A 26,413-nucleotide genomic window follows, 5' to 3' on the forward strand; every position below is an offset into this window, starting at 1 on the left:
ACAGATGTGCTATTTCAGGTTTCAGAAGTGAAACAAAAATATCAATTATTATTTACATTTCTTTAAAAAATGTAAGGAAGATTGTAGTAAGCTGTAATATGTCAAAACACAATCATGTAAATCAATATTTAAATTAGAATGTCTCCACTTTCTGTCTTTATACTAGAGTCGTCTTAATATGGTGGCACATAGTTTTTTTTAGGGAACTCAGTTGGGACAGTTGGCCAGTTTTAAACATTTTAAAAAATTGCAACTTACAATTCTTGCAAAGACCTTGTCGCACTTATTTGCTTTTGTCTTGGCTGTGTTCTAGTGTCTTTGTGTCTGTTATTTAATGCTTAAAGAAAAGCAAATGTGTCTATTTTACGATCATCTAGGAGAGTATGTGTTTTATCCTTTACAGAAATCTAAATATTGTCATATAATACAGCAGATCATCATTTAACCAGATTTGACCGTAACATTAATGCAGTCAAACACTGTAGAGACATTTGACAACACGTTACATCACAGTTGGATCATAACTCTGAGTAGGAGCATATTAAGCTCCTGGGGCCCAGACAGAGGACACTTAATGACATTTAGGTCATTAAATCCAAAGACTAATTGCGTTATTTGAATTTAGGGGTCTTTAAATTTCAGGCAAAGGGTCAATGATGGTCAAGGACCGTACTGTGAACATTAGATTTGTTTAAGAGTGTGCTTTAGGTATAAATATACCTGGTTATGTTGTATTCAATACTGAGCTATACAGATAATATAATATTATTTTAACAGCACAGAGCATTGGTGTTCAGTACCATAGTATAGTAGTAGTACAGCGATGCTCTTAACCTCAAGGTTCAAGGTAAAACTCAGTGTAAGTATTTTTAAAAATGTAATTTTAGAGCTGGTATTTGTGAACGTAAGCTGGCGAAACGGGACTTACTTTACATTTAAAGTACAAAGAACTGGACTGAGAAATAGTGTGCTGTGTAAACAGAGATGCACAGGGTGGAACAAATTAGGATGTTGCTCGCATCATTTTGGAGGAGACCGTCTTTGAAAGCTCTCTGGACAGATTTACAAGTTCAGCAGCTGGATTTTAATTTCACAGTTTGCTCTCAGACTGTTCTACTTTCCTAGATTTCTAATCCATCTCATGAATTTGCCCTTTAGTTTATTTATGCCATTTATTTTTGTTAATCAAACAGCAGACATCTGTGAACCTGCGTGTGACAAATATTTAAAAAAAAACACATCACACATGTGCAGGCCTGCAGGTAATATTAATATATAATGAGACTATTATAGATGTTAATCCTGTCCGTTGTTGATGGAGTGAGTCAGTGAGTTATCCTGACTATGGAACGCAGCTACAGATGAACAGTGTTTGCCTTTTGGCGATCAATTTGTTGAGAGAGCGTCTACGCACTTTGCCGTAAATTGATGCTGCTTAATTGGCTTATCGGGAGTTGTTGTGCGGCTGGCGGACTGACGTCACCCCCCCCATGTGCGACGTACTCCCGTCCAGTGAGAACAGAGCGGAGCAGACCGAGCTTCTGCTGGGGGTTTTTTTGGCTGCGCTCCTGCAGAACGCAGTGGATTCTCGCAGCTCTTGAGGAATGTACTGATGCGCACTGCTCGGCTGGGGGACTGTGGCGTGCGCTCACACTTGAAAAATGTGGCTTTTTCTTGACGTTGAACTAGTTTGCTTTTTCGCTGTGTAAAGTTTAGGCAAACACATGGGAGCAGGGTGAGTAGGAAAAACGTTCCACAACTCCGGTCGTGCGTTTTGCGCGCTGCGCCCTCAAGCTGCTGGACTCTTTAAGGGACTGGGACTTGACTTTGTAGGATCTACGGGACGGACCGTTACTTCAGCTACAGTCATTTGCAGGAGAAGTGGATCTGTTTGACAATGATGTCCCCTTAAATCTTGCATTTCATCCACGGAAAACAGCATACACAATTGCGCCATGATTCTATCTGTGGTCATTGTACTGTCCTTCCTGGGTAAGTAGATATTGATATTATTTTATATATATATATATATATATATATATAAAATGTCATAACAGTTCCTGCATATTTGCACTCCAACTTTAAGCGCTGCAAACTGTTTTTTAGACATTTAAGTATACATGTTTTTTTTTAATATGCCAAGAAGAAAAAAAAAACATCCCAAGTGTGATAGTAATGACCAAGTGACTAGAAGATGACTGTGTGAGGGGCAGTAAGAATCCCAGTCTGACCCCATGACTTCCCTTTTGTGACCCCAGACTCAGTGCTCACCGTAAAAAGTGAGGGAAGTGCAGGCTCCCGGTCAGTGCGCCTGGACTGCGTAAAGGCAAGTGAGCAGTGTCTCAAGGAGTACTCCTGCAGCACCAAGTACCGGACCATGAGGCAGTGTGTGGCGGGCAGGGAGAGCAGCTTTAGTGCGGTCACCGGAGCGGAAGCACAGGGCGAGTGCCGCAGCGCCATAGATGCCATGAAGCAGAGCCCCCTGTACAACTGTAGGTGCAGGAGAGGCATGAAGAAGGAGAAGAACTGTCTGCGCATCTTCTGGAGTATATTCCAGAGCTTGCAGGGTATGCAATCACTTAGTTTGTAGAAAATACTCCTAACGTACGCCAAGATGCACAAAGGGAAAAGTAAACGTGGCCGAAATGTGACCAGTAAGGTGATGCAGCTAATATATGTTTGTGAGTTAAATGTAAATATGTATGATTGAGGAAAGAAAAACAAACATTAAAAAAGATTCCTCCCAGTGTATATGGTTAATATATTGACAACACTGTCTAAATTATTTGCAATTTATAGAAAAAAAAAATTCTTTGAAAATATTAAAGCATGTTAAAGTTAAACATCAGTGTCCAAAAAGTCATTTAAAGACAACACATACTTTTACACAATGTCCTCAAATAATTGCCCCACCACTGTAAGTGCAGTCTTAAAAGGTATTGAACCATTTCCAGCGCTGACCTTAATCTGTCTGACCCTGTGCTGAGAACAGGTCTGAAAACTGCAGACTCATTCTTCCTGAAAACATGTTATCAATTACCAACAAAAAAACAAAAAAAATGCACCTGTTGCAGATATCGTTCCTGAAAACATGTTATCAATTACCAAAAAAAAATGCACCTGTTGCAGATATCAAGTTTCTGCTGCTGCCAACAGTGAATTTGAACATTTTTATTCTGTGATGTCATCGTTTAAAATCCTACCCCAATATGAGACTTGACAGAATCAACCTGCAGAAGCTCAGCAGCTACAGTATAAGCAGAAAACCTATTGATTTTTCAAGAGTAAGAAAAGTTGCTTTGTTGCAAAATAAATACAGAAATTAATATCAGTTAGAGTTACACCACTGTAATAATGTTACAAACACTAAATTAGATCATCAATAACTCAGGAACCAAATGTTATGCATTTATATTAACAATTGTTCTCTACTCAAAGGTAATGATTTGTTGGAATACTCTCCATATGAACCAGTCAACAGCCGGCTGTCAGACATCTTCCGTCTCGCCCCGATCATAGCCGGTAAGAAACACTTTTCCTCTTGTGAATATTCCTGCAGTTATATTTTGGGCGGCGTTCAAAGTCAAGTTCAGATGCTGCTCCTCCACCAGTCTAAGTCACCAGCACACTGTCCACATCTGTCACTGTGAGACAACGGCGTTTTGCTCTCGCAGTCTGGTTTCAAGCTGCAGCTTTCAACACCCATTATCCATCATAAAAAGCTTTTATCCAGCCACCGTGACCTACCACCACACACAAAGCACAGCCATTCAGTACGCTTCACTTTTGGCTCTCCAAGCGTTAAGAGGGCTGCGTGTTTTCCCACCTCTGTCAGTGCACTAATCCTGGATGAAGCGTTTACAATATGGCCCAATATGCCTGGTAATTTATCATCCTTTTAGCGTAAAGACTGCTGCGTGTACAATGTCTGAGAACTGGGTCTCTGTCTGCTTAGAGCACATGACCTGGTGCTGTTTGTTGGATATGCCAACGTACACAACAAACATTATCTAAACAAACAAACAACACGAAAAGTCACGAGATGCAACCCTTAAAAAATTAGCACTTCATAAATTCCACATCGGCTAAAGTTTATATGCTAACAAAACACCCGTTCGGCTTAGTACAGTCAGCATCTTTGTATTGGTTGCATGACATTCTGTAGAGATGCTGCATCATCACTGATGTCATAGATGGAGCCAATCAGATATTGATCCTTCCCGCATCCATCTTTTTGTTTGTTGACAAAAAAAAAACCCTTTGCTTACACAAGCGAAAACAACTACAAGTCGGACTTTGTAATATGGTTAGTGTGGAAAAAAAAAAAATTAAATGAAATACTTTTTGTCGCAGTAGCAAACCGCTTCGTTTGCAGCAATATATCACAGGGATCACAAACAGAGCAATTTAACATTTATGATACTGAAAATTGGTGTTTTCCATTTAATTTACATGGGGAAATATTCTGGTATAAACACTGGCATTTGAGCTTTTTTTGTTTTACTTTATGGAGTGGTTAACAGAAACCAGTGTATTTGGGTGTGAGAAGGTTCTTGTCTGTCACTTTGCAGTGAAAAGGTTTCTATATATTGTAATAGGATCACTAGTTTAAAAAAAAGGTAAATGCTTGGGTTAAATTTCGGTCACAAATTATCAATCAAGACAATGGGATCGCCCTCAGGATACAAGAAAGGTGCAGTACTTTTATTTAAACATAGGTTTAAAATGTTAACCTGCAGCTAATGTGCTCCGACTCAGGATAAGGAGATCCAGTATTTAGCAGTCTTTCATCCTTGTAGATATCATGTGTTAATGAGAGGAAATGGGTTCATAGACAGAGACGGAGCTGTGTAGTCGGCTTACTGTAAACCGGGCTAAAGAGCCAAAGAGACCTTTAAAAATAAACCACTTACTGTAGTAGATATATGAAATCTTATTGCCATAAGTGACCTCATTCCTGTCTGCAGCTAAGTCTGCCCTCTGGCTAACCGCAGTGAAAAATAAGGCACATGTGAGCCACTATAGAATGAGGGATACTGTATCACCGAGGACCATTACTAGAACCCAGCGCTGAGAACTCTGAATGGCTACTAACTGATGTTAGTTATTACATGTATCAGGTATTCAAAATAGCAATAACTGCAGTATGTACTGTAGTCATACAATTACTACAAAAGTAATTGTAGTGATGTTATGGTTTGTGATGAATGCTAAATGCTCATGTCTGTCAGGAATATAGCATGAATCAAACATGACATTAAATGCTCATGTCTGTCAGGAATATAGTATGAATCAAACATGCTGACTGACTACAGACAGTCTCCACAAGAAAATGTCCATCATGACAGTCAAATCTGAGGCACAAAGATTCTTGTGACCTCACTAACATTTTCCCAGACATGGTAAACATGGAGTGTTGCATCATCTGGGGTAAAAAGTGACCTGACCCATTACAGGATTAGCATCAACACACTGACATTTGTGCCCATCATCATGAGGTTCCCTAAGACACCGTAATGCTGAGACATCGTGTAGATCTAATTTATTCATCACACGACTCTCATTTCAAAACAGAATATTCTGCTTTTCATCCGACTCAATCTCTGACGTCACAATATGAGTTTTAGCAGTCAGACAGAAACAGCGTATCAAGTGTACAGACCTTACTTGCCAGAGGGATTGCAGTGTATTCCGGCAGGGTGAGTGAGGTCAGTTGAAGTAGAAGGCATCAATCATCTGTTTGATGCCACCAGAAGATGAGCACAGAAGGTGTTGTCAACTCATAAAAACGAACCCTCAAACCACAGTGTTGAATTCCTTAAAAAAAAAAAAACACTGCAACAACAGAGGGCGACATCAGGTAACGCTCAAAGTCATTATGAGATGACTGCAAGTTATTAAGTATGCATCTACAGCTTCTTAATGATTTGTTGTTTTGTTTTTGTCATTTTATGCAACTCTATTCCTACCCTCCTGTAAATAAGCTTGTTGTTAATGTTGTGTTTTTAGCAGTACTGTATGAGTAATGGTTACGTCAAGGGAAATTCATCTTAGCAGAAGAAATGTGAATACATAAAGGAATATACTCAGTGATTCAACCTTTACATGTGTTCTCCTTGCGGTAATAATGAAAGCGTTTTTCCAATCATTTTATATAAGTATCCACCTTAAGTGGACTTACAGTTTGTGTTTTTTTAATTTCCCCACTAACTGGTTCCATAGTGTAGCAGTTATCACACCTGACATTATATCCTCGGTTCAAGCCCTAGAGTAGCCATATACTTATTGCTCTTCCCGTGGCGAAATTTGTTTTAATCAAGTTTATTAATGATCCTGATTACATTTTCATATTCAAATGGTGTACTGTCTGGAAAACCACTTACAGATAAGGATTTCTAAATAAGCAAATTCTACTTCAAACTGATTTTTTTCCACACACTTTCAACCATGTCTGTCTAGAAGGCTCAGACCAGTTCATACATTCACATGGGTCTTCCCTCAGACCAGTTCATACATTCACATGGGAACGTCTTCTCTGCGTGCAGATCCCTCTGAAGCTGAACCACCACTGAGCCCAGTGTCCTGCCCCTCTGTCTGTTTTCACCCCAACCTCAGGCTAATCTGCAGAGCAACAGAGTTTATCAACAAGAAATAAAACTTGGCACGATTCCTTCCCAATGCAAAGATCCCAGTAATAATTCAGCGGGTCCACAGCTGCCTGAGGCTAAAGATTAATACTCAGTCATCTTTGTCCTGTGCCTCTGGCAAGGCCTGCCTGTGAACCGCTTAGCTTTAAGCCAACAAGCTCAGCTGAACATCGGCGAAGCCACAACACAACTCTGCCCCTGCACTCTCATCACTGAATCATCCCGAAGCATTTCTTTACATAACTTTTGTTTTGTTCTGGCCCGACTATAACGGCATTTATTGCAACTCAGACAACAACAGGAAGCCACAAAGTTGTGTATCAGCAGTTTCCCTTATAGAATATGACCTGTAATCAAATATTAAACAGTTGTTTTATGCCCTCTGAAGTTAACTTTTACAATATTATAATACGCTCTGGAAAATACACTCCCAGATCACACTATAAAAAAGTTAATCTCCTTGCTTGGATAGAAAACAACAACAACAAAAAGCCCTGAAAAACCATGCTTATAAATTCAGTACATCAGGTGACTTCATCCATTCAGCTTTTAGGCTGGATGGTGTAAATACACAAAAAGATATCTGATATAAATCCAGACACACATTATCAGTAATGTATGTGCACTCACACACACACACACACACACAAGTACAGTAAAGCTACTGAAAGATGAAGGCTGCGTATGACAGGGTGAAAAGTGAAATTACTCACAAAGATGAGTGCACCCAGTGGCTTAGCCGCGACATGTAGGTCGCAGAGAGGATATATGACAATGAGTGATGACACAGCCAATGGCTAATCACGGCTCTGAGATAAGAAAATTCACCAATATGAACTGCAGGTGACGTGGGATAATGGTTTTTCGGTCTGTCGGGAAATCACGTGGTACGAGCCAAACACATCTTGTACCCACGTGCACAAACAAAAAACAGACAATCACTCACACTGCAATACTGTGACACATGCATTAGTGCTGAGGGGAGACACTCATCCAGATGCAAATCATCCAGCCTACGTTGCCGTACATTAGCATTGATGTGCATTTTCAAAATCAAAACAACTACATTCATCTAGGGCTGGGCTTAGGAGCGCATTCTTAATCTGAAATGTTAGGTTCGTTGACGGGGAGCGCAAAGTCACTCTGTTGTTAGTTACGCTAGTTAGTTGCCTGTTGAAGCAATTAAATTGCTTTAAAAATAGTCGCAGTAACACTGCAAAACCTTTATCTCTTCAAACTTTTGTTGTTAATTCAGCAGCGAGAAACTTCACTTGATGGAACAGTTTGTATCATAACATAGGCATGAATGTTGGAGATGCTGGTGAGTTCATGGCTTCACGTACTACACCACGTAACTCCAGGTTGAATGACTGTCTCGAGGATTAAATGGAAGAGGGCAATAGCTGCTGCAGTTAGCTAAGAGCTAAGAGAATTTGCTAATTACCACGGGGCACTTAATAAATGGGTCTTGGGTCTGCCCATAAATACCCAGACACCAGCAGGGCTTTATAGTAATGCTGGCAAAAAGCCTAATAGGTGACAGGGAGCCATGGCGGACATTACTCTGAACTCTGCTGTTGTCTTTTCTGTCGTGGACAATGACAAAAAGGACACCGAGTGGTTTCAGAAGCAGGGGAAGTAATTCCTGTCACGAACGTATGGACAACAATGTTGACCTCTAGTTTCTTTTTAAGAAACTATGAAGCTGAGTGTATAAGTGTGCTGAAGCCTCAAATGTTGTAGGTACATTATTGTAGTAGAGCTTCACTACAATGCTGCAAATTAGTTTTTCCTCCTCAACAACAGTTTCCCCGAGGGACACCACAATTAGACTTGGCTATAAGATTCCCCTTTATCCCTGCCTACCTGTCAGTCCTTCGTGAGCTCCATTGTGTCATCTCGGTAAAGGTCAAAGGGCCAGATTCCTGTGTTTCCTTGCCTGTCGTATACTACTTCTTCTGCAGCAACTACAACGTGGTGGCCTGCCTTCAGGGGTGCAACCTAAGAAGAGAAAATGACATTTGTTTTAAACCAGGGGGGGTTTCATAACTAAATTCCATGTTAGGGTGTATGGTGTTACACACAAATCACCTTTTTGACCTTCATGGCCTGAATAAATCAAGCCGATAAGACAATTCACAGCTTTTCATAAAGAGATAGCAACTCAGAGGTTCATTTTGTTACACCAACTAGTGGTAACTGTGTGGTAATGCACATCTATGGATACAAACACTGTGCTGAATGTATTTCTATCATTTTTTTAGACTCTTTGGAAAGAACTATTGTCATTGTGTGTTAGCTTTGATTATATGCCGTCATACCATTGGCCCAGACGTTACACTCAGCCACTACAAGGTCAAAGCCCTCATTTTTTTTTGGCACTTGACAGATGGGAGTAATGACTTTTATGTGATTAACCCTTGGTTCAAGAATGCATTCAGATTTAATCAGGGTGTGTTCTGTAGTGCGTCAACCAGTACAGTGCACTTCAATTCCAACACACAAAATAAAAACTGAAATGCAGAAATCCTTTCCTCCATGACTGAAATTACAGTTTGTGTTTCTGTGTGAAAATGAGTGGAGAAATGAGGTCTAACAGTCATTTTGCTGGTAACACAGCATTTTCTGTGATTGGAAAGAAAACAAAATATGGCTGAAGTTCATGTAACCTTAGACAGACTAATGGAATCTCCACAGACAGACATTAGACGTTAAGGTGTTGTGTTTTTGTGTCATATTAAAGATGCAGTCGTAAAAAGCCACCCAGATCAACTGAGGTCAGACGGGAAAATGAAGACAACACCCAAAAACATAATAACAGAAACAAAACCTCAACAAACTAAGGAACTAAAACAACAAAATGACTGATCTTAACTCTTTATCAGTGGCTTGGCTGCAGAGGTATGAACAGTACAGGAGTTTGACTTGGACACGGAACACTCCATAAACAGAGAAGACAATGATTGTGGTTCTGGAAACAGCGCAGGCCTCATACTAAGAGGCTTAGTTTAATAAGTCAAGTGACTGTGAAATGATTAAGGCCCAAAACTATTAAAATATTAACCATGATTTAGCCTTTATTCAACCACAACCTCCCTTGAGATTAAATCTATTTTTGCAAGGAAGCAAACACTAAATGCAAATCTGCAAAAGTTCAGATCTCAGTACTGAAGAACTCTGAGGTTAAAATGGTAAGACCCCCATGCTGTGCTTGAAAGACACCTGTTCAGCTGAGAGCACTGTGTGGAAGGATTTTATTTTAGGGGGGGGGGGGGGGCAGATCATGCTGGGCCCAGGTGAGGCTCTGCATGTTATTATTTTTCATGCCTGATCACACGAAAAAAAATATCTTTGATTATTTTGTAATCATGTAAATGTATGATTAGTGGGTTTCAAGTTGATTTTCAGTGGCGCTTTGGCCCAGAGGCAATGTCTCTGTCATTGGTGTGATACCCCAGGGTTCACCTCCTGGGCAAGTTCGAATCCCGGTTAGGGCGGTTGGTACCTTCCAGTGGACTCACCACCCGCAGGAAGGTTTGGTACGGTGCAAAGTGATTTGGGTGGAGACTACTGCCTCCACAACCCGGTAACGGAAAAGCGGATGAAAATGGATGGAAGTTGATTTTCATGGTGGCATTATATTTTTAAGGGGCGGGGGTCACATTCAGGTTCACTGAAGCCTGGCACGTTGTTGAAAATGATATGGAAAATGAATCCCGGCGCAATATCAAACTAAAGAGGAATGAAACACGAGAAGGCATTCTTTCATAGAGTCCATACTGCGCCTTTCTTTTCTCAGCTCAAATTACCGGCAGCTTTTATCCTTTATGACTGAAACAATATAACCAGCGTGAAGCAGGCAATTATGTGCATGATGAAGTTTGTGCACCTCTCCTCTCCTGTAGCCGAGCCTGCGTCTGCAAAGGAGAACAACTGTCTGAACGCCGCCAAAGCCTGTAATCTGAATGACACGTGTAAGAAGTACCGCTCCGCTTACATCAGCCCCTGCACTAGCAGGGTGTCCACGTCTGAGGCGTGCAACAAACGCAAGTGCCACAAGGCTCTACGACAGTTCTTTGACAAGGTAATCAAGTGGGTTTGGTTAGTGAGTCTTTTTTTTTGCAGCTTTTCTGTTTGGAGTTCATCATTATAGCATCAACAAAACAATTTATCAAGCTGTCAAACATTGAGAAGAGAAAGTGTTGTTCTAGTTGAAGTTTACATTAAAGGGACAGTTTACATAGTTTGTTATTTTTTCAAAGTGTAAGAATGATAACGGAGGTTAAAATGACATGGTTTTTTTTTCCCCCAAAATGAAGGTTCCGACTAAGTACAGCTACGGAATGCTGTTCTGCTCCTGTCCAGCGGGGGACCAGGTAGCCTGTGCTGAGCGAAGACGTCAAACTATAGTTCCCGTCTGCTCATACGAAGACAAAGACAAACCAAACTGTCTGTCCCTCCAGAGCACATGCAAGACCAACTATATCTGCAGGTCTGAGAGGAGACACTAACCCTGCTGCAAATTCAAACTCATTCATCATTTTAAACCAGCAGAGACGTTCACATTTTTCATAAACTTGCCCACCGCTTACTAGAAAATGAACAACTTTTTGAATGTTTGTCTCCCCTGTGTTTGTAGGTCAAGACTGGCCGACTTTATCAGCAACTGTCAGCCAGAGACTCGCTCCATCTCTGGCTGTCTGAGAGAAAACTACGCCGACTGTCTCCTGTCCTATACTGGTCTCATAGGTGAGTCACTGCCTTTATGGTAAATGGTAAACCAGTGATTCAGGAGTTAGATTTGTCCTCCATCTGTACCAGGTTTGACACTTTCCCCCAAACCCTGAGCAGGGTTAGGCAGGAGAGAAAGGTGGGGAATGGGTGAGAAAAAAAGAGATTCAACAGGGATTGTCTAGCACTCCAGCAGCAGCGTCACAGCAAACAAGAGTGTAGCGTTGACTAAAGTATTATTTTGACCCTACTAGGTTTCACTTGTCTTCGTGTATCAATTAATCAACATGCGTCATCGTGAATAAAAAGAAAACCAAATGTTGCTCCTCTTTCATCGAACTGTACAGCCAACCGTGACAAATTGAAAACAACAGACAGACAGTTAAATACACGCCTTTCATATTTAACTACAGAGAATCAATCCATTATCAGTAGCTAGGAGGGTGGAAAAATAAACTTTGTTTTTCTGCACTTTTATAAGAAGCAGGTTTTATTTTGTTATATCTAAAAGACAAATCAGATATTTCTTTTTGTTCGGTGAAAGAAGGACATGCACTGCAACCAAACAAAACAAAAAGCTCCCTGATAAACTACAAAAACACTCTCCGAGGCTGCACGGTGCATCAACAGGCTGTTTTGGAATAACCTGCATGTTATGGAACCAACAACAAGATTGGCTATGCCGTATAATTTTGTCAACAAACCGGTTATGCTTTTGACCGTGCTGCAAAAACCAGCCATCTTATCAGGCCAAGGCAGATAGAATTGATTCTTCAGTCCAAATGCTACAAAGACAGAGGCCCATTTGAGAACTACAGTTCTTCAGGATTACTCTCTGGTTTTTTCTTTTTTGCAGGTACCGTCATGACCCCAAATTACATGCGATCTCTTGGTATTAGCCTGTCACCGTGGTGTGACTGCAGCAACAGTGGGAACAGCAAGCCCGACTGTGATAAATTTGCAGAGATGTTCACAGACAACAGATGCCTGCGTGAGTTCTAACTTCAAAGTTTTGGACGAGAAGACGTAATATAAAGCATACTGAGTGCAGCTAGCATTGACAGATATTTTATCGTATTGCATATATACATTTATTTACTTTTAAATTCAATCTTTTATGCAGGTAACGCCATCCAGGCGTTCGGTAACGGCACCGACGTTGGCGTTTGGCAACCGCAGCCCCCGATTGAGGCCACGTCATTGGAGCCGGGTGTCACCCGCAGGGTTAAAGAGCGGACCAGCGGGGTTCTGGACACCAAAACAGACTTGGGCCAACAACCCCTACATGATGTCACTTTGTACCACAGCTGTGGAACCTTACAGGTAAAGTTTTAAAAGGCAAAAAGAAAAACTGCATCATATATAAACATGAACAGAAATGTAGTTTTTACCAAATCTAAGAATTTTTTGAACCCAGTCTCTGTTAGCCTGATTGATCAGTGGTATTTGTGTTTGCAAAAACATTCCTTGTACTGTGTATTTCTCCAATATCCATTGTAAATACTGGTACGTTCTGACCTGTGTACTGCAGTTCACACCCCTCTTCTTTTACTCTGATAAATACTTTAGAGCCACATTTTCAAATGAGATGATATCAGAGGCTCTAAGCTGGACAATCTCTGACTTTGGATTATAACAATGATATGATTTATCGCCGCCAAAAACATTCTCCTGAGGAAAAGACCTCCTATAGAGCAATGAATCATTCCAGCACAATCCTGCCTTATAGAATTGTCTCTACCTGGGGACCAAGGCTGGAGTGTTCCCAGGCCACTGTGGAGTCACTTTATCATCTCCTAGACTCCATCTCTGCATCTGTGTATACCTGCAAATCCATGTGGGGATTTTTATATGTGCTGCTGCAGAGGTTTGGAGGAGATCTGAGTAAAGTTGAAATGCATTAAGCTGGGTGTAACCTTGAGCCTGCACCAACTTTGAAACAAACACTCCTATCTCCTTACAAAGAGATAATTGCAGAATCTAGTTACAGCGTGTCCAACCTGTGGTACTTTGGGGGAATTTAATACATTACCTTTTATTCACTGTGTAAAAAAAGTGTACGTGATATTTTTCCTTGAGCTGAACCGTTTTGTTTTATTGTTTCAACCACAAATGATTAGACTCAATTGTACAAGGCTAAGTCAGTCAGTTTTAAATGCGTCAACTTTTGGTAACAGAAGCAGGTTGTTATATTTCCCAGAATTCTTTAGCTCAGTAACACTCTGGTGGAAGCACGGACGGCAGATGTGTTTGTCCAATAAAAGATTACATCTGTGCTATCTCTCCCTCTCTTCAATTAAGGCCCAGAAGCTGGTGTCAAACCAAACAGTGGACCCGACTGTGTGTGAGGTGAGTCTCATTTTAGAATAAAATATATATTTATATATTTTTACATTTCTCAAGTGAAACAATCTTCAAATAGAACCAATAAGAACCAACTATTTATCTGTAGTATATTTTTGCAAATCTGTGCTTTTTATTTTTGAATCTGTGCCAAATATATTTTATAAGTAAAGAACTGACAGTTTATAATATTTACAAAAATATATGTTATAGATTTTACTCAATGTTATATTTGATAAATTTTATCAGCTGTCATGCCACATATAAGTTAAAGCGAAAAAACATATATATATATATAACTATATGTTTATATATATGTACATTTATATGAACATTTAATTTGGCTCTGACAACAGGTGCAGCACTTGTCGTAGTCAATCTGTCAACTTCCGACTCGCTCTTTTCGTTTCTCCTCAGAAGCATAAACCGGATGATTCCAGCGACTCAAACGCCGTGGCCAGGAGCTCCCCAGCTGAAGTGGCGTGCTTACACCCCTCCAGTATGTTCCTTACGCTCGCTTTCGTTTTGACGCCAATACTTACACCATAAGGTTTCTACGTTTTTTGGTAGATTTTTGGGCTTTTTGGAAAATTGCTCTCATCTCGATCAAATCATTCATCCCACGAACCTTGATTCAGGCTTCTGCTGGAGTGTGAAAGACTTTTTTCTTCGCGAGGAGAACCTTTGGAATTTATCGACTGAGAAAATGGCCCGCTGCAGTGCTTAGCAACGGCAGCAGACCATTTTGCCATTCTTGCGTCACAAGTACGATTTGGATTTGAAAGACTTTCGACCCTGAACTGAACTGTGATCTGGTACCGTGTGATCTGTAAATAAACTTTGCTAACACATTGAGAAATATGGATTGACTGAAATGTGTTGTAAGATGTGGTTGATGTACTGTATCATCCTGTTTCTGAAGAGATAGTTCAGTTTAAGGTTTGAATGAATGAAGTAACAACATGGTGGTCAGTGGTGCTGAACATGTGCCCTGTGTCAGGTCATTAATGCTTGTGGTCAGTGAAGCCATGCAGAAAAGTCAACTTGTAACATCTTTGCCCTCTGACATAACAACACCTCCATGACAGTAAGGTCATCAACGACTAGAAGATTTGTTTTGCCTGAAAAAAAAAAAATAAAAATTATCCTCATTTAAAATGACCCGAGCTACATAATGTATGTGTATCATCTAAGAAAGAATACCAATCACATTGCAGTTGAAACAAAAGCAATTAAATATTCAAATAAAGTGCCAAATAATCGATGTATATCACTCATTCATACTGGTGTAGATATAGGGGAAGTTGCTTCGAGGCCTCAAACTTTAATTTTATATGTGTTCTCTTGCAGTCACTTATATCAAGCTGTGCTACAGACTGAAGCTACACAGGTTTCATTGAAAAACGACTACTTTTGGATAAAAACATAGCACGTCCCAAATGTGTACTGTGTCATGGTACAGCTAAAAAAGTAAAGGGCTAACGCAGATTTGGGCTTTCTATGGAAACTGAAAGCTGCAGTGATTAACTAACCTAAAGTGCTCAGTCATGTCAACAGAACAAATGTTTGTCGTGGAAATGCAACCAATATTTACTACACAGAAAGTCAGACTAACCTAAACAGTTGGGAGTCAGTTTGACAAAAACAAAAGCACCATCAATACTGATGCCAGTCCTGCACCAGGGATAGAACAACCTACAATGTTTTATTTTATTTTACAACCAAGCCGTGTCAGAGTCAACATGGGGGTTCCATTTTATAGCTGTAGACTTTGGCCATAGCCACAAGAGTTTTAAAGGGTGAAAACATTGACTGGGGCCATAGAACAGTCAGCAGAAAGAACATGTCAGGACAACACTATCTTGGAGCAGACTGAACTAGAACTACTGTCCTCAGTTGATAAGAAGGAAACCTAAGTGTATAAAGAAAAGTGTTGCTCTTTCTTCAGTCACCATGTCGTGTACAACAGAACCATGTATATAAAAGAGATCATATTCAGTGAGATGTGTGTGTCAGAGGAAACCTTTGTTGTCCGGTATTGATTAGAGATCAGTGTGTAGACTGGTTTTTATTGCCGTGATGGCCTGTGGTTTTTGTCACGCTGCCTCTGACCGTACATCTTGTACATAAGAAACATGAATCGTGAGCTGCTGTCGGTTTGTGAAAACACCGTCTGTGATCTTTTTGAGAGCACATCATCTAGTGTAGCTGCAGTTTATAACATGTGACAAGAAGGGGTTCCTGACTGCTGTGCTCGCGGACGCAGCTTATTGTGAGTTTATATTTGAAGAGCAAACTGTGCATCAATGTTCATCTCCAAACTGTGTTTTTCCATGTGGAATATTCAAGTGTTTCTGTAACAGCAATGTAAAGACTTTACAAAAAGAGCGTTAATAATTAAAAAGGGACAATTGTGGTTTTGGTTTCCACTATTTATTCCCCCCCATAAATGATATCTTGGATTGAGTGAGAAGTCGGGAACTTGTTAGAATGATGCGTGTACGTACACAGGATTAGAGCTGTGCCAGAAGACAAACAGCAGTCCACATCAGCAGAAAGCAATTAACCACTGACGCAAGTGTGGGAAAAAAAAATCAGCGCTCAGTTATTACAGACTAGAGACACCATAATTATCTGAGGCACAATGACAATGAATGGCAACAACTTGTTTCTTAACGTATTTACTGTCTGCTTACTGACCCCTGTAGAGATGAATGGCAACAACTTGTTTCTTAACGTGTTTACTGTCTGCTAACTGACCCCTGTAGAGATCTTTAACTAAATGTACTTCTTTTTTTGATCCGGTCTTAGACTTCATCACAAAGAGATGGTAAAAATACACTATGCAAATTACATGCATTCACTTTTACTTCAATTTACAAATAACTAAAAGGAAAAATTGCCTTAATGTTAAGGGTGTGCAGAGCTACAGAAATGAGAAAAGGTGAAGTTTCTCAGGTGGGTTTGTGCCATTTTAACTGGACAATTTTAAGTGATACCATTTATTTGTTTATCTGCCATTTAAGCAGGGAGCACTGCTGTAAAAGCGGATTTGAAGATGGCACCTGGCACTGGAGACAGAGGGCTATTGTCAGTCAGCTCACATCAGTCCCGGAGCAAAATGACACAAGCAGACAAGGACACTGCCCACAGAGGACAAACTGTTTTGGCACAGCGAATACTTGACCTAGACACGGAGACAAAGATTTATTACCTGTGTTATTAAACCACAAAAAAGGGACAGAATACCCACAGAGATGGAAATGACATCCGTATATCCTCACTGTTCAAACCAAGGCACTGGCATGTACTCGTTTAAACCACTAATCTTTTCAATCATGTTGATACTGAACCATGTAGCAAATACTTCAAAAGCCTACACATTAATACTATAACAGACGGGTAATGATTTCTCCTAGCAAAATGTATACAAACTGAAACTTATCTTAGACTTGAAATGATGAAAATATCTGATTTCTCCTAGCAAAATGTATACAAAGTGAAACTTATCTTAGACTTAGATGAAAATATTGCTACACAACTAACCCTTTCTAAAACTCAGTATTTGTAGAAAATAACAAATTATCACAATGAGTTATTTCTTTCAACACCAACAAGGAGACATTGTTGTGCAGACCTGTGTGCAGAACAAAATCCAGACATACAGTATTTTAGGATTTAAGGCCTTGCTTTGTGATATAAATGGATAAAGCTAGCCCCAGTCAAAAACAAGTTTCAAAAGCAAAGGTAATTTCCTACCTACAGGGGGTGCTGTGAATGTGGCTGCAATGCCTCATTTAATCATTTTAAAGCAACTGATCAATATTGTTTCACACAAATGTAACCTTGTTTGTCTAATCCTAGAAATTCAACTCCTACTGCCAAGAGAACATACAAAACACGGATTTTATCACTGAAAAATGGCAAGAAAGACTGTTCCGTTGCAGATGCATGCCTGCTAAAAGGATTAATACTTAATTATTTTAATAGAAATGTAAACATTTTCTACAATAATTGGGTAGAAATAGTTTTTATTTTTAAGGGAAAGCTTCAAAAAAGATCACTATGGACTATGTGATCTTTTAGACTATGGACAGTTCCAGGTTGACTATCAATGCTTGCTTATATGTGCAAGATACATGAAGACTGCAGCCTCCAGTAAAGAGCACTGGTGGTTGTCATTAGACATTTTTTCAGCTATGAAACCTCTAGGGTCAATGATAACATTTTCAAACTCCACCTCCCACAAGCTAAGACCATAGCATCTCTACTAATCCCACACTCCCACCCTGGGCAGAGAAAAAACAAAAGAATAGTGATTAAAAAAAAAAAAAAAAAAGTTCAATCACAACAGCACTGCCTGGCAGGGATCATATTTAATTACTGCGTCTTTGACCTCTGCAGCAACATTGTTTCAGCGCATGTTGGAAAAGAACAGTTTTGGATTTACTCTTTACCCGGGGGGGAAAGCAACAGTTTTACTTTATAATGTTTCTTTTAGGTTGTTGTTGTTTGGCACAAAATGTCAGTAAACACTTCATGGCGTCGGTAACTTTGAGATGTTTTCCCTCATATCTTCTCCAGAGTAACACAGCCGCCAAAAGAGATAAGATAATAATTTAAGGTCCTAGACTGCACACAGAAGATTAAACTATAATCTGGTAAAATAAATAAATATATATATAAAACAATTGGAATGATGGCAAGATGTAGAAAAGTTTTGACTGTCTGAATCTGCCTTCCAGACAGACAGATGATGGTTTGAAAACTCCAAGATAAGGCCAGGAGCATGACCTTTTATTGTTCAGACTGTAAACAACTGGATGGATTAAAAAGTCAGAATAGTAGTACAGAAAAAAATGAATGAAATAGTTGTTGATCGAAAGTTTTACAAAATGTATACTAATAGTGAGACAAAAACTGCTAAGATGCAAATAATGTTAACTTGTCTTATTTTAGTCTGTACCTTCATACGTTGATGCCAACTCATATATAAAAATAATAATAATAATAAATAAACTGATATTTTCCATATTCAAATATTTTATGAAGCTCACAGTGACAATTGTTTTTGTGTGTGTGTGTGTGTGTGTATTTCAAAAATGAAACCAAGACAAGCCATGCACAGACAGTTCAGCACCTTGGAGAGCGTCATTTCTTCTTAAGAGTCAACATGGATCCAACATCAGATCAGATGTTAATGCTCAATGATCAGATGCTACTCAACGTGCTTACAGTTTACTGGATGAGTCTCACTAAGTGACAAAAATCAATGCTTTCTTAGCAGACCTGTTTAGTCAGAGTGAACACTCACTTTTTTGTTTTTTTGTTTCCAGACTAGTTCAGCTACATGTTTTTACAATGGAATCAATCATGGGGTTAAAAAAGTCAAAGTATTCCAATTGCATCAGCAGCAGTCAAAATAAAGCATTTCCAATTGCATCAGCAGCAGTCAAAATGAAGCATAAAGTACTTCTCAAATGTCAAAATACACATTACGTGAAATGCCCATCTGTCTATAAAGACATGAACACAATGAAGCTACAATGACAGCATTTCATGGCCTGTTACTAGGTGTTAGTAGACAAATATGATTTAAAAAAAACCATAGATACTGACATATACTAGTATACCTGACACATACAGACAGATACTAGTCATGGTATGGATAACAAATATCAAATATCAAAAAAATATTACATACCCTCAAGGCACTGTCCTGTTCTACTACAACTACTTACATAAATAAACACATTCGTAGGGTACTTCGGTGAATTGTGAATATAAATAAATAAATAGAGAGTTAAAATGTATTATTTGCCAGGAGAAATGTTGAATATTTATTAAATGTCTGTAATTGCACTCATGATATTTGCCTTTTCTTGATACATTACATTTTGCTAATATTCATATAAAACTTACATTTTAACCATAGCATTACAAATGTATTGGTTGTGAGATAATTTTATACGTCAAGTTACTATAAGTTCATTATGAACAGTGTTAGCTTTTGTTTGTTTGTTTGTTGGTTGGTTTGTTTGTTTGTTTTTTGAGTAGTGGACATATTCTGTAAATGCCATTTTGTATTATATACAGCGTGTTCACTATGACTATTGCGACTCTTATTAACGCATGTAGTACGTAATTGTGTCCTAAACGTCACCATTATGCGAACAACATATAAATAAATAAATAAATCATTTTTAAAAAAAAAAAAATACGTAAAATAAAGTTTTGTCTTGCCTTAAGCAAATGAAGGAGCGGGAGCAGCACCAGCAGCAGAACGTCGAGGTCCGTTTGTAAACGCGTTTGGTTCCAGTAAAGCAAACAACCCCGTTAAAAACAAGTAACACGTGTTTCCATTTTCCCTAATTAGACGTATGCGCTACAGCCGTTTAAATCACGTGGCGGGAGCTGCGACGTACGTACGACGTCAGGAATTTAATACGGCAAGATAGATTAAATCCCCATTACACAGTCACGAGCTCTGTACAGGGTTTATCGAAGCTGGTTAAAATAAAAAGACGTTCATTTTTCTACCCCACTTTCCAGGGATATAATGGCATGTAGTCACGTACACAAAATACATAAATACAGCCTTTTGGAGTAATTCAAATCAGGTTTTATAAATATTTTTTTTATAAATATTAGTCTTATAAATATATAGTCATCTTGGTCTGTTCTTTAAAATGTATAGGTTATTAATGTTGTAACCACATCACCTGGAAAAAAAATTTTTTTTTTTTTCACTTGAGCCCAGTAATGTGAATATAATCAAAGTCACCTGTGACATACACAGCTGCCACAGAAGGAAGTATGTAAATTTATATGGGCACGTTTTAAACCTGACTGCCCTGATGTGATCTACCCTATCTATTCATCCATTCATATATATATATATATATATATATATGAGTGAATAAACACAGATCAAACAGGCTGCCATTCAAAGTGTGCCCTTCATCCTGGAGTGATTTAAAAGCAACATGTTTACAGCACATGACTGTGAAAACACATCAGAGAGAGCGTATCTTCCTCGTGTGCGCGTGCATTAGTCACGTGCACTTCATATTAGCTGACATTAATGGGTTTATCTGTGCAGGTCTCCCAGCATAAACAGCATCATTATGACATTCCCACATGGTGAGTGCTCACCGCTTCGGGCGATGCAGGCGTTTGATGCAACACTGCCTACAGCCGATAAACATGTGTTCAAGTGGGGGAGTGTGTAAGTGCGCGCTGTACATACAAGCATTTGAAACACGTACATAAAAATAAGTTTCACCTTTACAGTACTCCGGAAGGTAACACATAAATAATACAAGCCTGGAACTAATTTTGTAGCCAAAGGTCTTGGGAAGAGCAGTGATATATCTGTAATATGTGTCGCTCCAAAGGCTCAGCAGGCGCTGGGTTTTGCAGCATTTTTGGTCACTTTTAGGTAATATCAAAGAGATCCTGAAATCCACAGAGGACGACTCCTTGCAGCTCGAGGACACAGAGTGGAGACTTGATCATACATTATTATTGAACATCACTGACACATTTGAACTGTGAGCTGCAAGGCAAAGCTGAGACTGGAGGTAGTGCATAAAAATTGGGGGGGGGGAGGGACAGAATTAAACAGGAGTAAACATTTAAAAAAACAATTTTTTTAAAAAAAATATCAGGCTTTACTCCACGCAGCATCTGTGGATTTTGATGAACTTACTGTGAAAAAATATATTCTAAATCATTTCATGCAGGTGAACATGATGTGTGCTGCTCAGCAACTAAGTGCAACAATCATTTTGAAAGCAGGACAGGCAAAGATTGCAATCGTAACATTGCCAATTACTACTTCTCCTCAACACTTCCAAACCATCTCCACCTCAACTCTATCACTTTATCTCCCTCTGATCTGCTCATGTCTGATCCTGTCCATCCTGGTCACTCCTTAGTAAGAATCTCGGCATCTTCATCCTGCACCACCCTCACATAGGTCTCTGCCGCTCCTCTGTCTTAAACAGTGCCATAGTATCTCCTCTGCAGCCCCATCATACTCTCTCATGAAGGCACAATAAAACCCCTTCTGAAAATCACTGGATGTTTGATTCACTATGATACACTACACAGGACCAAACATCATCTGTTCAAGGTCACTGTGTCCTAATGTGCTACATCTGCTAAAATGTGCCACGATTGTACACCTTGCGTACAGAACAGTGTATAAAACCTACAGTACCATCTCATGTGTCAAAACGCTGTCAGCCAACAGAGATGTTTCTGTACTGATCATCAGATTTAGAGACAAGCTCCAGCACATACTGTTCAGGTTGCTGTTTAACCTTCTACTAAACTTTCAAAAAACATAAAAGCAGGTGTAGAAAAATATCAGAATATTTGTTCATTCGACATTTTGAATACAACTTCAGAAAATTCTCTTTATATTTAATTGATTTTTTTTTTGGCCTTTGACATTTAGGCAAACGCGACTCCAATCTTTCTATTCAACCACGAATGAAAATCCTTTCATTTTCATGAAATGATTTCACCTCTGGAGGCTGCTTCTTTCCTGCATCAACTTGAAAATGTTATTAGCTGAGGAACCCAATCAATGCTGTAAGAAACGACACATACAGTAAGATGTTTAAGGCTTAGTCAAACCGGAGAAGAGTCGGGTTCAATAAAGCAATAGTTTTCAGGTGAGTTTCTGTGTTTTTATTCTTTTCTGACATGTTGTTCATCTTTAAAATACACTGATGATTACCAGTCTGTTGTTTGTCATCTTTTTCACGTTACAATGGGACCCTGATTTTTGGTGTAATGACACTGTTATAGTATTACTCTACAATCACAAAATGAAAACACAAAAACTGGCATACCATCTTAAGGAAAGGCATCGTAATGACCTCAACGGAAAAACAAGACAATGCCCATTGAAGATGCACGATTCAAAGGGAGCCGCCGTTGAAACGATGGGTTGACATCAATGATAAAATCAGGTTAAATGCACCTCTTACACAGGAATCAGTTAAATATCAAAACAAACAACAACGACAAAAAATGCTTTTATTTTCTCCACAAGTGTAACAAAAGTTGTTTTGGTTGTTTTTTTTTAACAGTATATTTGAACCAGACGACAAGGCATAAAATAAACGATCTCTTGTTGTTGTGTTTCTTGAAAAACCTGACTAACACGAAATTCGCAAGAGAGAGGAGTTACAAAGACTCACATTTGTTCCGACGAGACGCTGTACAGCTCAGGATGAAGGCGGGACTAATGAGGGTTGACTGCTTATTAGAAAAAAGAAAAAAAAATCTGCACATCAACCCGTCCCCCACCATCATGGTCCATTGAAAGCGAAGACATTATAAAAAAGGGCATCGTAGGTTTGTGTACTAAGTGGGTAAAAAAAACAAAAAAAAGGAACAACCAGAGGAGCTAGACGTCCCTGGTCTAATTTAATCAAGCTTCGTCGTCTTTCTCCCAGCCGGCCACTTCCATCCAAGGACGGGCTCAAAAGCTTATAATGTCCAAGCAGCACAGCAAATATCACAAATACAAAAGTACAGTAACGAAGTGAGCAGAACTTCTGTGTTTCACTGCCTTTTAGAACTCCTTTCACAGCGACTACACCGGGCGTGCTGGGTGGGGGTGGAGGGGGGTGAGGGGGGCATCTAACTTTTCTGAAGTTTCCCATGCTTTTACTGTGACAAATGCTGATCTGTTCACGTGTCACAGTCTGGAAACCCGAGCCTCAGACAGTCCCGGGTCTTTGAAAAGTTTGGACACGTATTCCACAGGAAATACAGAATTTAGCTTCAGCTGGGTAAGTGATGACGTATGTACAGAAAAGTCAAAGAGAGAGAGCAAGTAAATGGTTTAGCACCATAGATAATCACCTGTTGACAAGCAAAAACTAAGACAAAGAGGACAACAGGCAGCAGATTCTGTGGATTTATCAGCATTTTGCTTTTGCTTTTTTTTCCCAACAAGGTGTGAGGTAAATGTCACTTCAAACACCTTCGCTTTTCCTTCATGTGCCCAAATATTTACGACCAAAGCTTCATCCTCTAATTATTGTGTCTCTCCTAATGTCACTGGTCGGGCAGGTTGGCTCCTGGCGCAGTAATGAGGACAGAAGTTAGAGCCCGGTGGGCGGAGGAGGCTGCTGCTGCTGCTGCAGGAAGATTTATTAGGCTGACATATGCAGAATAGAGCAACAGGGCAGGAAGGTGGCCGAGGTTGTGCTCTTGGGACATTAAAACTTCACTGGTAGCAGCAGAGTGACATCTCCTACGGCAGGTCATCTCTTGTCTCTAAAGGTTTCCATCCAGGACCTGGGATGACCTGGTGCGGTGCGGTGCAGTGCGGTGCGGTGCCTCAGACGGTGCAAATGAGGAATTGGAATGACACGTTGATACCTAAACGCAGGTGCCCTGGTGCACGGGGGGCAGGGCTTTTCGATTCTTCAGAGCGTGGGACTTGTCCTTAAAGTCTGTGGGTTTCTGTTGTGAAATGTCTATCAGTGCACTGGCAACAATAAGACCTGGGGAAAGCACACAAACAAACAGAAAAACAAACAAACATGACTTAAGCCATTATTTTGACAGCTTCAAATGAAGGTACTTATGGTGTACTAAAAACGTGTAGCCCAACACTGGAGTACCTGACTGTCCTGGTGGAGGTAGGTCTAAGGGCCCGGAGGGCAGACGCATGAGGACAGTCAATACAGCAGCTTTTCCTCCTGAGCATGGCTCGATTGCAACAGGTTTAGGGATACCCTGAGAGGAGAGAGAGAGGCAAAGAAAGAGAGGGAGAGGGAGAGAGGTGTACATATGTTAATGTTCTGTTCAAATGTTACCAAATATCTTACCTAAACCTCAGAGAATTCACAAAAACTCCCCCAAGAATTCCCGTGGTTTTAACTAGTTTAGCAGTTTCACCAGACCAGTGCATGACAGAGGGGAGGAGGGATAACCCTAAAGCAACAACACAGAGGACGTTGGTTCCACAATGACATCACTAATGGCAGCATGAAAAGCCCAGACTTTCTTGCCTGTCAAAGTTTTGCTTCGTGGACTGGGCCTAAAATAAATGTGACAGACACTCTCTCTCTCTCTCTTTTTTTTTGTTTTGTTTTGAGCAGACTCGCGGACATTGATGTTAAGCGCCGCTGTAAAGACGAGACGCCCTCCTCCTGAGATTAGCTTCAGCTGGGTAAGTGATGACGTATGTACAGAAAAGTCAAAGAGAGAGAGCAAGTAAATGGTTTAGCACCATAGATAATCACCTGTTGACAAGCAAAAACTAAGACAAAGAGGACAACAGGCAGCAGATTCTGTGGATTTATCAGCATTTTGCTTTTGCTTTTTTTTCCCAACAAGGTGTGAGGTAAATGTCACTTCAAACACCTTCGCTTTTCCTTCATGTGCCCAAATATTTACGACCAAAGCTTCATCCTCTAATTATTGTGTCTCTCCTAATGTCACTGGTCGGGCAGGTTGGCTCCTGGCGCAGTAATGAGGACAGAAGTTAGAGCCCGGTGGGCGGAGGAGGCTGCTGCTGCTGCTGCAGGAAGATTTATTAGGCTGACATATGCAGAATAGAGCAACAGGGCAGGAAGGTGGCCGAGGTTGTGCTCTTGGGACATTAAAACTTCACTGGTAGCAGCAGAGTGACATCTCCTACGGCAGGTCATCTCTTGTCTCTAAAGGTTTCCATCCAGGACCTGGGATGACCTGGTGCGGTGCGGTGCAGTGCGGTGCGGTGCCTCAGACGGTGCAAATGAGGAATTGGAATGACACGTTGATACCTAAACGCAGGTGCCCTGGTGCACGGGGGGCAGGGCTTTTCGATTCTTCAGAGCGTGGGACTTGTCCTTAAAGTCTGTGGGTTTCTGTTGTGAAATGTCTATCAGTGCACTGGCAACAATAAGACCTGGGGAAAGCACACAAACAAACAGAAAAACAAACAAACATGACTTAAGCCATTATTTTGACAGCTTCAAATGAAGGTACTTATGGTGTACTAAAAACGTGTAGCCCAACACTGGAGTACCTGACTGTCCTGGTGGAGGTAGGTCTAAGGGCCCGGAGGGCAGACGCATGAGGACAGTCAATACAGCAGCTTTTCCTCCTGAGCATGGCTCGATTGCAACAGGTTTAGGGATACCCTGAGAGGAGAGAGAGAGGCAAAGAAAGAGAGGGAGAGGGAGAGAGGTGTACATATGTTAATGTTCTGTTCAAATGTTACCAAATATCTTACCTAAACCTCAGAGAATTCACAAAAACTCCCCCAAGAATTCCCGTGGTTTTAACTAGTTTAGCAGTTTCACCAGACCAGTGCATGACAGAGGGGAGGAGGGATAACCCTAAAGCAACAACACAGAGGACGTTGGTTCCACAATGACATCACTAATGGCAGCATGAAAAGCCCAGACTTTCTTGCCTGTCAAAGTTTTGCTTCGTGGACTGGGCCTAAAAAGAATGTGACAGACACTCTCTCTCTCTCTCTTTTTTTTTGTTTTGTTTTGAGCAGACTCGCGGACATTGATGTTAAGCGCCGCTGTAAAGACGAGACGCCCTCCTCCTGAGACAAATGACTCGATTGGTCACACAACAAAAACACTTGAGTGCATCCCTGTCAGACGATTCCACGTGTCGAGGCGATGACCTAGCCTCGCAGTTAATGGCCAAAACTGTTCGTT

General features: G+C 40.2%; 2 protein-coding genes and 1 long non-coding RNA gene across 4 annotated transcripts in view; 1 reads left to right on the top strand and 2 right to left on the bottom strand.

Moving 5' to 3' along the window:
- Positions 1–1,537: 1,537 nt before the first annotated feature.
- Positions 1,538–16,145, top strand: gfra1b (gdnf family receptor alpha 1b). Its single transcript, XM_008313772.3, has 10 exons — positions 1,538–1,992; positions 2,259–2,567; positions 3,439–3,522; positions 10,553–10,731; positions 10,967–11,139; positions 11,287–11,396; positions 12,235–12,369; positions 12,502–12,701; positions 13,680–13,727; positions 14,139–16,145. Exons 1-10 carry the CDS (start codon positions 1,956–1,958, stop codon positions 14,268–14,270), a joined length of 1,407 nt encoding a protein of 468 aa, XP_008311994.1. The 5' UTR covers positions 1,538–1,955; the 3' UTR covers positions 14,271–16,145.
- Positions 16,146–22,398: 6,253 nt separating this feature from the next.
- On the bottom strand, positions 22,399–24,843 carry LOC112487321 (uncharacterized). The gene is made up of 2 exons (XR_003050305.1): positions 24,374–24,843; positions 22,399–24,253 (listed from the first exon to the last, which is right to left on the bottom strand). It is a non-coding gene; the product is annotated as an uncharacterized LOC112487321 (long non-coding RNA).
- A 72-nt stretch (positions 24,844–24,915) lies between these two features.
- Positions 24,916–26,413, bottom strand: part of atrnl1b (attractin-like 1b) — a 55,952-nt gene continuing 54,454 nt past the window's right edge. Inside the window, exons 28-29 of one of the 2 annotated variants that reach the window (XM_008313771.3) lie at positions 25,765–25,879; positions 24,916–25,644 (exon numbers count right to left, since the gene is read on the bottom strand). In XM_008313771.3, coding sequence (XP_008311993.1) covers positions 25,520–25,644; positions 25,765–25,879 — 240 coding nt within the window. In that variant the 3' untranslated portion in view covers positions 24,916–25,519. The remainder of the gene's footprint in view (positions 25,645–25,764; positions 25,880–26,413) is intronic. The other variant, XR_003050304.1, reaches the window with a different exon arrangement.

Source organism: Cynoglossus semilaevis, chromosome 8 (assembly GCF_000523025.1).
Source record: "Cynoglossus semilaevis isolate Cse_v1.0 chromosome 8, Cse_v1.0, whole genome shotgun sequence".
In the NCBI taxonomy this organism is placed as follows: Eukaryota; Metazoa; Chordata; class Actinopteri; order Pleuronectiformes; family Cynoglossidae; genus Cynoglossus; species Cynoglossus semilaevis.